Raw genomic sequence first — 15358 nt, forward strand, 5'->3', positions numbered from 1 at the left:
ACCCCAGCCCATTTGGGCTCAACAAGCATGAAGGCATGATGATGCATGTTAAGAATGACTAGAAGGTCTGCAACACATTCATCTTACATAACGGAAATGTGTTCTCTCCAGTCCTACTGTATTTCGCCAGGGCGTTTCTGCAAATCATGATTGCTGAGATTATTCATGTGCACTTCTGCATTGTCAAAGTGTTACCATATGCAAACGGTTGTTCACTCCAAAACCACCTCCTAATAAAGGAACACGAAGAGGTGCAATTTCTGAGTGAACCTTTGCCAGCATGGCTAAGTAAGGTAACGGTAATTGCCCATAAAGTCCAGACGAAATACAGAATAACGAACTGCGCGCTGATGCAGGTGGTCTAATCAGAAGTAAGGCAATTTGTCTAAATATGTCATAGCATATTAGAGTTCATGCCATATTTATGCACGATCGTGACTTAAGACCATCTCTTATTAGTTGGATTAGTCGCTGTTGGGGGTGCTGAAAAAAACACACCATTGTGGTTATTAGCAGGACATCCGCCAGTCATTAGTGAGACTCATTTGTCGACGAGGCCTATCACGGTCTGCTAATGTGCACCTCTGTCGCAGCGCGCAGAGCCACATAGTTCAGTCTTCGAGACTAGGGATGAGCGAGCGCCGTGCGTAATACCACATCTCCAAAATCAGCGCAGCCGCTACGAGAGTGAGAAGCGAGGGGACAGAAATCCACATGGCACAATGAGCAGCTGTAGAATTATTCCATCTGTTTAAATGGAAAAGGCTTGACAAACGTGTCATTCTACTGCAACTTTTTGGCGAAGTCCGAGTTAACTTTAACGCGCTGCTTACATGTTCCACTTTGAAGTGTTTGCACTGGGAATACGCGTCATCTCTGTGGCAAATTAAAAATAGCCCAAAGAATTTGTTTTCATTTGGGGCAATTGACGGAAACGCTAACCGCTGCAAGTCATGGATGCTTACTTGGCGCTAATATTTGCAACGTGCCTCGGCGGAGTATGGAGTTGTCAGCTTCCCCACGACTGGAGACCTCAAACCGAAGCGTGCAGAGCGGAGCTCGCCGAGATCATTGTCTTCGCAAAGGTCCTCGCCATCCACAAGGACTCGTACAGCCTTTACAACTATTTACCATGGCAGTATGACACGGATCTCTTCTTCTCTGCTGAAATCGAGTTACTTTGTGATCAAGCGTGGGGGAGCATGCTGGAGGTCCCGGCTGGTTCCAGGTTCAATGTCACTGGACTTGGTTACTTCCCCTGCTACTCTTACAGTGTCATCGAAAACAACTCCTATTACTTTTTTCTAAGGTAAGAGATTTTATTTAGTGATATTTAGTGATTTGGGGAAATCAGTTTTAATCAGAGGTATTTGAGTAATTCATTTGTCATCAGAGTTACATAATCTATAAAATATGCCCTGGAGCCTATGGCTCGTACTCATAGTAAGGCAATAACCACAGCATCATCAGTTCTGTGGACATCCTAGCCTACAGCATCCTACACCTTCTGTCATCGCCTGACAGTACAGTGCCCTTGACCACATGTGCAGTGACTTCATCTCTCAGTTTCATAACTTTTAAAGCCGGTGTCTAACTTTTCAGAACTACACCTTTGCTACAGAACTTTAAGTAGCTGTAAAAGAACCATCTGATGCAATATATTAGTTCATATGATATACCAAAGATGGATATAAGTTTGAATGTTTGACAGATTTAAAAGAGTTACAGTGTGGACTTTGTAGTGTTTCATAGACCATGCTATCTTTCATCACCTCGTCTTCTGAATGCATATACCTGTAATTATCAGTCTGCTCAAAGGCAACAGAGCCCGCTTTAAGTTTAAATATATGTTGAGATCCCATCTCTCTCCCTCACATCATTGTTCTCTCTCACACACACACTCTCTCTCTCTCTCTCTCTCTCTCTCTCTCTCTCTCTCTCTTTCCCTTTCCTTCCCCCCCACACACACACAGACACAGGAAGAGAGAGAGAGAGAAAGAGAGACTAACACACACACACACACACACACACACACACACATATTGTATCTCCACTGAGTCCCTGTTCAAGAGCAAGGCATACATTTACACAGACACACAGCTGGTTTAGGTTACTGGGTGAGTCCCAGTGCCAGACGTCTCTTAGGTTCTGTCCAAACATAGAACCCAATCCTTGCACCGGCCCTGCTCAGAAGGTCCTAATGAAGCCAGATCCAAACATAGAACCCAACCCTTGCACCAGCCCTGCTCAGACGGTCCTAATGAAGCCAGATCCAAATGCATGCTAATATGTCTCCGGCAGCGGAAGGGCTTGTGTTTCATTGCCCGAGTGAAACTATGAAACACTAGTTCACATGAATAAGAGCTCTTGCTGTGTCCAACCATGCAACTCTGGGGGGTCTCTCTCTGCTCTCTCATGGGACAGACCAGCCGTTGGCATCTGCATTCAGTCACAAGACAATTATTTAATTATTTTTTACATTAAAACAAGTGTGAGAAGTATACAGATGTATCTTATAAATAACACTACACTTCACAAGAGTCAACATTAACATTTCATCAAGGTAATAGTATACACATTCCTGCATATATACACTTTTCTGTCATAAATGTCTCCCAAAAAGCTGTTTCTAACCACATAATTTATGCTTGATTGTTATACATGGCCATTAAGTTCTCTTTCAGTTTCAGTCTGATCTCATTCCCTTTGATTTTGTTTGATTTCTCTTCCATGTCATTCTGCCTCATAGAGACTTATTATTACAGTAAAACATTCTTTGTAATATCCAGTTGTGCTCTGCCATATGAGAAGTACTTCTTATATTTATTACAATGTCAGGGACCACATGGAGCGAGTATGGGAAATCTGCCCTAGAAAGACATGGACAGTATTATTGTCCCTCTTAAAATAACACCTCATTAATACGAATGATGGGATATAAGGCTGATAGTTTTTTCTGTCAAGGTTCATAATTGGATGACTTATGCAACACAAATTACACAAGTTATTTGAAGTTATTTGTTAGTGGTCCTAAAGGAGACCCTGATCTCCTCCTTCCTGGTTTGGAAATGTGAGTCATGGTTTTGGAGTTACGGGTAACTTGATAGTTTGGTGGGATCATTCAGAAAGCACTCATCACTCAGAAGATAACCAGATAGTAATATTTATGACAAATGATGGCTGCTGGTGAAAGTCAGCACAATTCAACATGATTGAAATTGTTGTAGACATGCTCTCAGTGTCTCAGCAACCATAGCACGCCACTTCTCACACACACACACATGCACACACACACACACGCAGGCACGCACACATACACACACATACAAACACACTCATGCACACACACACACACACACACAAGCATGCACACACGCACACAGACAGACACACACTTCATAATGCCTGTGATGACACTAAAAGCTGCATAACGATAGAGTTCAAATCCTGTTCCCCAAAAATGTCCCATTTGTTTTGCTGTGTTGAGTTCAAATGAGGACTCCAAATGGCAGCCAGCCTCTGATGAGAGAGTCATGGTGACAGGATGCCACCACTGGATCAGTTTCACGACGGCCTGGAGCAGCAGTCCTCAGGAGTGACACACTGCTGTTTCCTGGACAGATACACCCGCTCATGGGCATCAATTTCCTCCGCAGTCTCACTCACCACCTGTCACAGGCGCTTACACGAGGTGCAACAGACCATGCAAGTCTATAATGAAGCCTCAAATTTTACCCTGACTTGCTTCTCAGTTTGTTGTAATGTGTGCTTTTGTCGGACAGCCGAAAGCACTTGCATGGACATCAATTGCTTGATATGATTGCTTTCATTTGGAAATGGGTGAACGCAACCACCTACAGTGCAACTTGCACACAGTAGACCTGCCAGACACTGCTGGTGGCAAGGAAGTGGCAGTGAAAAAGCATCAAGTGCATTCCCTGCTGACATGATTACAGGGCGTGTAACTTTCCTGTCGCCCAAGGGCAGCCAACCTCAGAGAGCAGGAGTTCCCTCTCAGAGAGCAACTGCCACTCAGAGGACAGTCTGAGATAAACCTGACTGACTGTGTTAGGGCCCTTATCCAGCCAACGCTGAGCAACAGCAAAGTAGACCACCCGTTCAAGGGGAACTAGACTTGCGCTGACATGCAAAGATGACGCTGTGTCCTCTTGCCTGATCATGATCGTTAAGGACCTGGTAAAGTTTGTTTGTGTGCGCGTGTGTGTGTGTGTAGGTTTTGTTTTGTTTTCTTGGTCTAGTTTTCCGTCACCACATAGATAACTCTGAAGCCACCCCCGTGAGTTCGTGTCAAGGCATTCCACCCCGAAAGCTCACCACAGTGAGCTGAGCTCCAGGGTGGTCCCTAAGCCAAGTAAAACATGGCTGCTGATTTTGGAGGAGGCTGATGTTATAAACAAGCAGGCGGAGGTGTGTGTGCATGCAGGAGGAGGTGTGTGTGCAAGCAGAAGGAGGTGTGTGTGCATGCAGGAGGAGGTGTGTGTGCAAGCAGGAGGAGGTGTGTGTGCATGCGGGAGGAGGTGTGTGTGCAAGCAGGAGGAGGTGTGTGTGCATGCAGGAGGAGGTGTGTGTGCATGCCTAATTGTTTCAGCAGAGGCCCTGAGGATCCCTGCTGTCAGTCGGCCTGCATTGTTCTGTACGAGTTGAAAGAGAGCTTGCCTGGACATCGCCCTGATGGGGCTAACTTTTCCTAGTGGTCTCCCACCACCATCCTAACCCCTTCCCTCACCCCTAGGACGCCCGGGGCTCCGGTTACGGCCCCGAGAGTCTTGGTATTACAACCCTCCTTAAATATTAGGGGGGCTCATTAACTCAAGAGCCAACGAGATAAACATAGAGATCGGGATACACAAAGAAGTTCCCTGTGACACATGAAAGCAAGCAAGGACCAGCTTTAGGTAAACAGCCAGCTCGGGATTCACAAAGCACTTTACTGTGGTGCGGTGGTCATCCGAGAGGCTCTTAAATGCGACCGGTTGGTCGGCGTCTAATCTGAGGACCGGTGTCATTAAGCTTTTTACGGTGCAGCCGGCCTCGTGCTCCGACTCGCTGCATTGTTCTCGTTGTTGCTCGCCTTGCGCTGCTGCTCCCCAGTCAGTTCTCCTGAGTCAGCAAGCAAGTGTTGAAAATGTTTCCACCGGAGTCTCTCTCTCTCTTTCTCCCATTTCCTGTGCAACGGCTCCAAGCCCCCCCCCCTTCTCCACACAATCAATCACAGGAGGTAGAGCCCAGACAGGACACTGGGGGAGATTAACATGGAAAAATACGGCTGTTAGTGCCCCCACATGTTGTGGACGCGAGAGCTATAGGGGCCTAACATGCTGCGCCAGACGGGCTCTGACTGACCTGCTCACGTGTTCGTCTCAAGGGGGCATTCATGTGTGGCGTTGGCATAACTCAAGCACAGAGAAGAAGAAGATGTGCGTTTCGGATGAAGTCATGCTAGCTTCAGGTATTCATACGCGTCTGCCTAAAACAGGAGACCCAAGAGAGAGTCTATCTGCGCATTAGTAAATCACAGCCGACAGAGACGCTAGAGAAATGCATGACCATTGACTACTGTGCTTTACTGTCATTTGTCTTGCTCTTATGGTTTTCCACTGCTGAACATGTCACTCTTGGTGAGTGTCCCAGCTGGGACACCCTCTGGATGCCTCCCCACAACCTCGTAAGTGCTTTGTGGGAACTATCTCAGCCTTGAGCCGAATGAGGCAGCTGGTTCCAGTTTTGCAGGACAAATCTCACCAGTCGGATGATCAAAAAAAAAAAGCAAGAAATAGGAGTAAAGCTGCATGGAAACATTAATTAAAGCAGTATGCTCTTGGCTAAACATGGCTTGATAGGGGCCTGGGGATTTCTCAGAATGAACATGAGCACTGAGGAACTACAGGGTCTACTTTGCAACCTTTCCTGGAAGCCATTAGGTCTCACAAAACAGAATAATGCCTGTTCACCCAACTCCTATGCTGTCATGCATTCACTGGGCTGCTGCATGCTAACAAAAGCAGTGTTTTCCTTAAGACCGAGAGAAGAGAGAACAAGAGAGACAGAGAGAGAGAGCATGAAAGCATATTTTGTTGAAACACTTCCTGTAAAAGTGTGAGAAACAATGCACTGGTAATGTCGGGTCCCCATCACCATCACCACTGTAAAGACCAGTGGCCTGCCCAAGATGAGACCCAAGGACAACAAAAGAGTTCCTTTGGCTGCTCTTCCTCTGCAGCACCTCTGGGAGCGCCAGGGAGCGCACACACGTTTCCCATGATGTGATCTCATTAGTGTCTCGCTACCTCCCTGCACAGCATGAAACAAAGAGGCTTTGGAATACCCTGATCCTTTCCAAACGTAACATGCAGTCACATCCCATTCAACTCCCAACTCCCACCCAACCCCATCTCTCTCTCTCTCTCTCACACACACACACTCTGCCTGTTTCACACTCTTCTCTCTCTTCCTCTTCTGTCTCTTTCTCCACACGCACACTGACCTCCCATTGCCTGTGCTTACATTCCAAAGCTGCTGTCTGTCAACATTATCAGTGACCCCATGTTGTGCTGATATATAAACCCACCCTGAGAACACCAAGCTGGCGTTTTTTTTATTTATAAAACATGTAAAACATACACCTACGGACCTTATATAAACAAATCACACAACAATGCATACTGTTTTACATGCACTCTGCTCTCGCTGTACGGTGATGGGCGACTGCCTCTTGTGCGTCTCGTTTCGCACATCATCGGATATCACTCACAGTTTCCAGTCAGAATGGAAGCACGGGGGCCTTTTTCTTTCCCTCTTTGAGCTAGGCCCTTTGGCATCACCGTGAACAGACACATGGGCTTGTGTGACACGGGGAGAATCACAAGGGAGTGTTTGATGTTCCTCATAGGAGAGAAGACATCAGATCCAGATGAGCGTGCAGCTCCAACGGCCATGCCTCGTCCACAGGCTGCTCAATAGCTCTATAGCACCCCATAGATAGATGGGATCCAGGTGGAGAACTTCCCCTACAGGAGACTATTCATACCACAACGCTTTCAATGGACAGGGCTCTTCCCCCATTACTCCCCTTTATTGACTGTGTCAAGAGTGCTTGTTATGGCTGCTCCTCAGTGAAGGTTTTTTATGTCTGATTAATTGTTTGATTGCGGCTGCAATAACAAGCGTTTATCAGACGAGGGGAGTAATTTGTTTGAGGCCGAGACAATTTCCTTCCTTCCACTTTCGACGCGGCTCCGGGTGTGATCTCACCCTCCCTCCGGCCCACTTCTCAGGTACAGACCTGAGCAATCTGCGTGTAGAACAACACTGATTTCCCCTCTCTGTCCGTCTGAGCCGGTCCACATGCACAGGATGATTGCGGCAAAAACAGCGGCTGGCTATTAGGAGTACAGTTCCCTGTCATCAGCCGAGCGCAAACAAGAACTATGGGCTTCTTTTTTTTTTTTTGGGGGCTCACGGCTCCGGGGCCTGGGGCTTCTCCTGGAGCTGAAACTGCAGCTGGCGGCCAGCCAAAGCCCACAGCGGAGAGAGAAAGGAGCAGAAACCTTTAACGAGAGGCCAACGAAATGAGCTTTCATTTCCCTCCTTTGTGCCAGCGTAACCATGGTTTTTGCATTAATATTTCTGTTGCCACCCTCCAAAAACTTTGATAACAGACTTCCCCTCATTTCCGTCTCCCGCCGGGAGCTCCGTGCGAGAAACAGACAAAGAGAGAGAGAGAGAGAAATAATAGGAGAGAGACAGTGAGAAGAGAGAGAGCAAGAGGTAGAGTAAGAGGGCAAGACATAGAGAGAGAGGCCTGAGAATCAGAAGCCTGCAGCCACAGAAACCTGGCAGGGGCTGCGATTCACACACCAGTGCAGAGATTTATTAACTGAGAGCACAGTCTCTCACAAACAAATGTAAACACATACATAGAGAGAGAGAGAAAGAGAGAGGTTAGGGAGGGAGACTTAGCATCGAAGGTTAAAGACTCCAGTGAGTTTCAAGTTTGCAGTTCCTATAACGTTGTCCAAAGGGACCACTGGCAAAGAACAAGGAAGGCCACAGGTCAGATTGATCTTGGATGGAGTTAAACTAGGGGAACTGGTGCACAGGGTTGTCCACAGGGTGCTTTTCCTTGACAGAACATTTTCTTCCTTTAGCTACTGAACCAGCCAAAGGCCTGTCAGATTGTTCTCTGATCAACAGAAATGCAGAAAAGTGATGTTGTTTGTTCTGTCGGTGTTTTAACTTACCATGTTCCCCCTCGAAGCATTTCTTCAAAGGTGATTTTGAAGGCCACACGGAAGAGAAGTTATAGTCATGCCACTAGTGATGTCTACCGCATAAGAATGATGTTTAGATTTATGATCTCCAATGTCAAATTCCTGAACAGAGAACATATTTGAAGATTATTTGACAGCTCATGATTCTCTGTGGTGTGCAGCATGTTCTAGCAGTGAGTTGCCCTAAGGCTGTGCTGTGAGTCCTCTGTGAAATGCTAATGCCTTTCCATTTTGCCTGCAGTTGTTTGTAACTCCAAAGTGTCTTGTTGTTCCTTTCAGGATGGATGAGAACTACAGCATCATCCCCCACGGCGTCAACTTCCAGGACCCCATTTTTCCGGACACGGCTGAGAACCACCGCATGTTCGCCAGCCTCTTCCAGTTTGCCAACTGCACCGTCGGCACCCAGGTGCACCAGTACACACCTGAGTGGGAGGCCCAGGAGGACAGCAGGGTAAGCAGCGTGCTCTCATGCCCCTCAACACCACTGTCCACACCTGGGAGAGAGGACCACACCACTAGCCTTACGTAGCCTTATAGCCACATAGCTAGCCTTAGGTAGCTTTATAGCCACATAGCTAGCCTTTGGTAGCCTTATAGCCACATAGCTAGCCTTAGATAGCCTTATAGCCACATAGCTAGCCTTAGGTAGCCTTATAGCCACATAGCTAGCCTTAGGTCAGATTACAAGAACTCGGACTATATCCAGAAATTAACATGTGCATGGCAAGTGTGGGGAATAGAGACATGACAGGTGGGGCGCCATGAACAGGAGAAAACATGTATTTTTGTGCCTATCTTTATTAATGCATTTCTTTTTCATTCATACATTGAAAACAAAACAGCCATAATATTCTGTCATTACCATTTTGCTGGGGTGATGGTGTCAGGTGGAGTTTGAAAATTCCCCACTTCCAAAGTGGGGAATGATGGAAAAAGTTTGAGAACCACTGCTCTGGGTGAAACCATTTGGTTCACTTTCTATCATGGAACATGTACACAATAGGTCCATTTAGAGATAAGTGTTGAAACAGCTTGCTGCATACTTGTTGCTCCCTAGCCTTCAGTGAAGTATCCCCTGCCAATAGCTTGTCCTTGCTGTTCTCTTCAATGACTAGCAAGCTGGATTGACCCCTTCCTTTCATGCCAGAGTGTGTTTGGAGTGATTCAGAGTTCACATGAACGAGAGCTTCTCTCCATTGAGGATGAGTCATGAGTACTTTCTCCATCGCAGAGAGTAAAAATTAGGTCAATTTAATAAACATCAAAGAAACTTCAAAGAACTGAATTCCTGGCTTCAGACCTCTAATTGTGGAGATGGTAAAGGCAGAGGTTCTTGTGGTTTGGTGGAGCACAGTTTATAGCCTTTAGTTAGGCGTCCATACTGACGTCTTCTGAATAAGGTGAAGTAGACTACAGAGAGAAGCTTACACTATTTTTAATGGTCCTTTGGTGTCTAGGAGAATGCTTTGTGACGAGACCTCCGATCCTGAGGATAAACATAACTCCGTTTCACTGACTCGAGCTGTCACCTGCTCTTTCATGTGCTTGGCAGGCCAGTTGGCTTGGGAGGACGGAGAGGAAAGTTTCTGTCGCTGTGAGAAAGGGAGCGTGTGCTCTGCTCGCCGGATTCCTGTGTTCTTGATTGAGTACACTTAATGGAGTGCAGTACCGGAGGACTCAAAGCTGTCATTCTCAGGGTCTGCTTCTCGCTGCTATTGTTGTGGCAGATGTGAAGGTAATCCCTGTGTTGTAATTGGCAGTGTTGTGACTGCACTCAGCAGATTTTAATTAGTGGCCAGATGTGAGATGGGGACGTGTGCGTCCGGTCTGGACATCTCATCAGACAACTGGGTTTTATTTTGTGCTTTGTTGTGTGTTATTGTTCGAGATGTATTCGCAAGTGATCAAATTAAACTAGAAAATAGATGGGAAAATAACAGTGGAACTATATGTACCATTCTAGTAGAATCCACACCCACACACACAAATTATACCTCATCTAATGCAGGGGTTATGCATGCAGTTTGTGGGCATTTCAAAATAACTTAAGCATGGTTCCTATCATTGTGTCTGAGTTAAACACTGCAACATCATCGTAGACTACATTATGGAATCAAGCTGTGTGCTTTTATTGAAATTAATAAATCATTGCGGATCAAGCCTGCGTTCCTTCTTCTGACCTTGTAATTTATGTCAGCGGCTGGTTTCAATCCCAGGCAAACTGCACATGCAAGGGTTCTGTCACACTAATGGAATACGAATGGCATACATTTACATAAATGACCATGTTTCAGCTCAAATCTGTAATCAGCAGGAATGGCAAGACAGTGCAGACGTCATTCCAATGGCTGAACTCATAGCAGGGCTCAGCTGCGCCCAGGGCCAAGTGCAGTAGATGGAAAGCTGGGGAGCTCTCAGTGCTGCTGGCCTTGTCTGTGCATTAGGAGGCAGACTGTGCACAGGCAGTGCTAAGCAAGCAGGCAGACCAGACAGGCGGCATGTGAGATTTATGTGTTTGGTGCTAATTGGAGACTTCTGCTGAATCGGCTTAGACTCACAGAGGATGCACAAGCAAACACCAAATAGTGCAGTGACATGATTTCCCTCAAAGCTACTTAGAAGTTAGAACTGCAGTGGGTCTATATAAAATTTTATATAATGGGTAATTTATCCAATTCTGTTCTGCTCAATATCCACCAGACATCTGGAAGAGAAAATGAGGGGGGCGGGGAATACAGGCTATCCAGAAATAAATGTTAATTGGTTTTAATCTAGTAAGAGGATGTTCACGGTATAATGTTCCCTTCGGCAGCCTGATATTTACCAAATGAAATGATCCAACCCCAACATGTTTTCATCAGCTTTTGTCTGGATTTGTTATCTCCCAACTGAAATCAGATCACTAAACAGGCAGACCAGCCCATGGCCCTGTCAGGGGCTGGCCAGGTGGCCATGTGGATGCAGATGAATAGATCTGACGCAAGGGCACCAACTCCTGCCACGGCCCATTAACCCAAAGAATTCCTACACAAAAGCTGGAGTGTCAAGCTCCACGCAGCCTAGTCCAAATCAATCACATGTATACAGGAGATGGAGAGATTCCATCACAGGGGGTGGTGAGGGCCTTTGAAATGAAATACACCCTCCTCCATTCACAAACAGGATCTCGCTGCTCATCTCTTTGCTAAATGAGCACATGTGTTGTTTTAGCTTCCTAATCTACCTCATCTCAAACATACAAACGTACAGTAAGTGGAAGAATGCAGTGTCAGAAAGCCATGTAAGATGGCATGATGTTAGCATTTCTCCGTCTTCTCATGATTGTGTCAGATGTTTGTGTTCTTATATCTCTGTCACACAGTTGGCAGAAGGAACTTAGACGGAAGCATTGAAAGCTTGGTCTGGAATAGGCAGACGTGGGGGGGATCATCTGGGGGTGATTTTAAAGCCAGATCCAGGCTTCACTTAGGAAGAACACATGCCAGGATGTTCTCTGCATGGATCCAAGCATGGAGCAGCATGAACTAAGTCACCAACCGTGCCGCCTGGGGAAGGGAAGGAGACCTGCTTTTAACAGTATCTCTCGTATCAACTTTAATTTCCCTAAGATCAGCAGGCTGCTCTTCTGAATGTAAAAACACTGCTTCAGTGTCTCCAAAAATGTCTAAATGGGATGCCTCTTCTGGGTCCATGTTGCCCATGCCTCAGGCCACAGGCATGCATGCTAGCAGCCGGGATGAGAGAAAAGAATGAAACATTTTACTTGCAGCCCACTCACAAGAAGTCCTCCTAAAATCTGCAGAAAAATATGGCCTTTTCTCTTCCCAAACAAACGAGGAACATTCCCCTCATTAGTCTTCAGCCCATCCAGTCATGGCTCAGATCCTTTAGGGTTATTATTAGGGTTAAGCATTCTTTCAGGAAATGACCACTGTTTATTACATTGAACCACGAAAACCATTTGAATGTGAGACCTCAATTGGCCTTTGCTACTCTGTTCTCACTGGATGATTCTCTTTACTTTGGGGATCAGGTTGCAGCTCTTCCTCGCAGGGCAACACCTGACCTTACTATAAATGAGTTTGCTAGACACTTAAGAGGAAACATATGAAGAGTAATCACCCACCAAAACATAGTGGATTGAATTTCAAAAGGTTAGCATGTGATTGCTGACGTGAGAGAGCTAAGATCACTGCATCAAGACTTTGAGAAGTGAAGTGAATCTCATCCATCTCAGCCAAAAATAGTGCAATAAATTTGCTATAAAAATAAAATACAATACAATGGAATAAACTTAATATACTGTAGGCTCATAGGTGCTTGATACTTCAGAGAAAATGGGCAGTGTTTCTTTTAAAATGCAGACATCTAGTTTGATTTAGCATTTTAAAAAATTAATGACTTTTTATTTGGCTTGTTTTATGAATTGTGCTTAACACCCTTTTGAGATGATTGACCCATGATACAAAGAGATAGCTGGCTGTTCAGTCAATAATCTGTCAGCGGCCGCCTCACTGCTTCTGTGTCTGCTCACTCTACGACTTCTTTGGTCCCTTTCAGCTCCTCTGCTCCACGGTCCAGAAGGCGCTCTTCGAGGAGGAGGAGCGGGTCAAGACGCTCTCGCAGAAGGTTAAGGTCCTGGAGAAGGCCAACAACCATCTGAGGGACAAGGTGAAGAACATGAAACGCCTCCTGCGGCAGGCCAAGCGCGAGACCAAGGACCAGACGCTCCTGATCAAACAGCTGCACGAGGAGTCTCCGCACCCGCAGCAGGAGACCAACCAGGACCAGAAGCCCTCTCTCAAGATGATCCCCAAGAAGATGAAGAGCTAAGCAGCTGCCCCTGCGCCACGGCACACCCCTCAGCACTGGGCTTTCCCGTCTGTACATACACAACATAGGAGTCAGCAAACCAGTCATAGGATGAACATGCTGATTAGCAAAAGTGATGAGTAGTGTTTTTAAAAAAGTCCTCAGATTTCACTGATAAACAGAATTCTATAAGGATGCATAATACAATCCATCGGAAACCACACAGGTTACAGTGCAGTACTACCCAGTGAGCCTCACAAGTTATTTTAGGAAATTCCACACTGTGTGTAGTTGCAGCAGTACATAGACATAAACATACAGATACATAAACATAAAATATGTACAGTACATAACATTTGTACAGTTCACAGTGCAGTACATTTTACGAGCACTAACCCTACTGCATATCTTCACAATATGAAGCACATAAGCTACACTATGAAAATCCATGATCTGACCAATCTCACCGCACAGACACAATGTTAATGTCTTTGTGAAACGCAGGAGACGTAAAGCGAGGGTGACTGCTCAGATTACGTGTTTCTTGATCTCAGTTCAAAATGAGTCTCAAGCTCGCGCTTCACCAGAGATACACACTGGTAACCTAATTCCTTTTCTATTATATAAGAAAGAGCATGCTGGGAACCTGGTCGAGATCCAGGCCCTGATTTTACCTCACCCAACCCCCTGCGGTTAGGAGCGGCCTATCAGGCCTTCTGGCCAGGCCCTGGTGCCCACCCTCCTGGGTTGGCTGTAATGAGCTGGACTTGTTGGCCCTGTGTTGACAGGCCATTGCTTCCGCACATTGCATCAGTGCTTCCGAGGGCCCTGATCTGGCATACCTGCTCCTGTTGACATGGTTTCCCAGCATGCATCTGGTGCTTTTACCCAGCCAGGTGCCATTCTGGACACAGCAGGTGACATTCCCGTAAACTTGTGGGTTTGCAGGGTACCATGTAATGCCTTAGTTTCTGTTGCACAAAATGCACATGCTATGCCAAGACAGTAGCATTTCTTAACATTTAAATGTTCAGAGATTGAATTGGTCTTTTTTAATTTAGACCGTGTGCCAAAAAATATATGAAACGGCAGTTCAAACCAAGACAAATATTGATTCCAATTCAAAGAGGTCATCCACGGCTTTAGTTTTCATTAGTTATGTGAAGGGAGAAATCTCCCTGGTTGGCCTGCATTTATATTGGGTATTTCATTTACAGCATAGTACTTACTGGATTCTATTTACTGAGAGTTACTTTTTTTGAAATAAGCTCCCAACATGCATTATCTGATTCCAAAATTGTGTGGGCTGGTGTTTTTTGTCATACTTTACTGAGTTAAAATTGTGTTTATTTGAGAATAGGGTGCTGAGCACTCACAAAATGCAACCACTATTCAATGAGGCGTGTTATGCTATTCCAACATGTTCCAAAATTGAGGCCATTTCTCCTCTCAATAGAATGTATTGCATTTGGCTTTTATATGTAAAGCATCACACATACAGTATGTTTTTGTATCCTCATATATAGTCTTATGTATGGTAATACCGTTTTGAATAAATGACTTTGTAACTAGTTGTATGAACATTCATTGTCTTTTCTGTTCACTGCTTTGATGATTACATATAAAACTTCAAGACACTAAAACTAAATTGGCAGATATATAAATACACCATACATTGAAAACTTTAGCTAAGTTTGTTTATTGTTTTATGTATAGTTTCTTTTCCTAAATATATTTTGAATCTTCACTTCTTCATATGTATGAATGAATGGGCGTTGTTCCCAACCCTAGGTCTGTTATGCCAAAATACCTTCACTCCCTTCTGGATGATGTTTTGATTAACCTCCGGGGCAAATTTGCTCATTTTTACAGCATCTCCTGTGCCTTCGGCTTTCATAAAAGCGCCTCTCTGAGGAGGCGTGTGTTTATCCTGCAGTCGTAATCACATTTGATCATTGTCCATCCTCCATCCTCTGCTTCATCTGGTTTTTTTGGACGCTGACAACAGGCTCAAACAGCCCTCCCGAGGAGCGGTTCAGATGGATCAAGAGAAAATAAAACATGTCCCCCAGATTACCACCCATTTTTTCCCGAGCTCCGGGGGACAGAGTGATGGGAGATAGGATCAGATGTGCTTCCTGCGTCAGCCAACATGCTTTCACCAGAGAGGCCAGATGAGATGAGAGATTGGTTCCATGTCACTTACAAGAAAACTTGGGAAACTCACTTCCAAGCTCCATTCTTTCTCTCCA

General features: G+C 45.5%; 1 protein-coding gene across 1 annotated transcript; it reads left to right on the plus strand.

The window, feature by feature from the left end:
- The first annotated feature begins 599 nt into the window (after window positions 1-599).
- ccdc3b (coiled-coil domain containing 3b) lies at window positions 600-14677 on the plus strand. The gene is made up of 3 exons (XM_048255126.1): window positions 600-1309; window positions 8571-8745; window positions 12855-14677. The coding sequence occupies exons 1-3, from the start codon at window positions 954-956 to the stop codon at window positions 13125-13127; spliced, it is 804 nt and encodes a 267-aa protein (XP_048111083.1). The 5' UTR covers window positions 600-953; the 3' UTR covers window positions 13128-14677.
- Window positions 14678-15358: the final 681 nt, after the last annotated feature.

Source organism: Alosa alosa, chromosome 10 (assembly GCF_017589495.1).
Source record: "Alosa alosa isolate M-15738 ecotype Scorff River chromosome 10, AALO_Geno_1.1, whole genome shotgun sequence".
In the NCBI taxonomy this organism is placed as follows: domain Eukaryota; kingdom Metazoa; phylum Chordata; class Actinopteri; order Clupeiformes; family Clupeidae; genus Alosa; species Alosa alosa.

Bases quoted from the DNA above. Each gene is read 5' to 3' on its own strand.
- ccdc3b (XM_048255126.1), top strand. From the start codon at position 954: ATGGATGCTTACTTGGCGCTAATATTTGCAACGTGCCTCGGCGGAGTA. The intron at 1,310-8,570 runs GTAAGAGATTTT...TGTTCCTTTCAG, and splicing joins TCCTATTACTTTTTTCTAAG to GATGGATGAGAACTACAGCA. The intron at 8,746-12,854 runs GTAAGCAGCGTG...GGTCCCTTTCAG, and splicing joins AGGCCCAGGAGGACAGCAGG to CTCCTCTGCTCCACGGTCCA.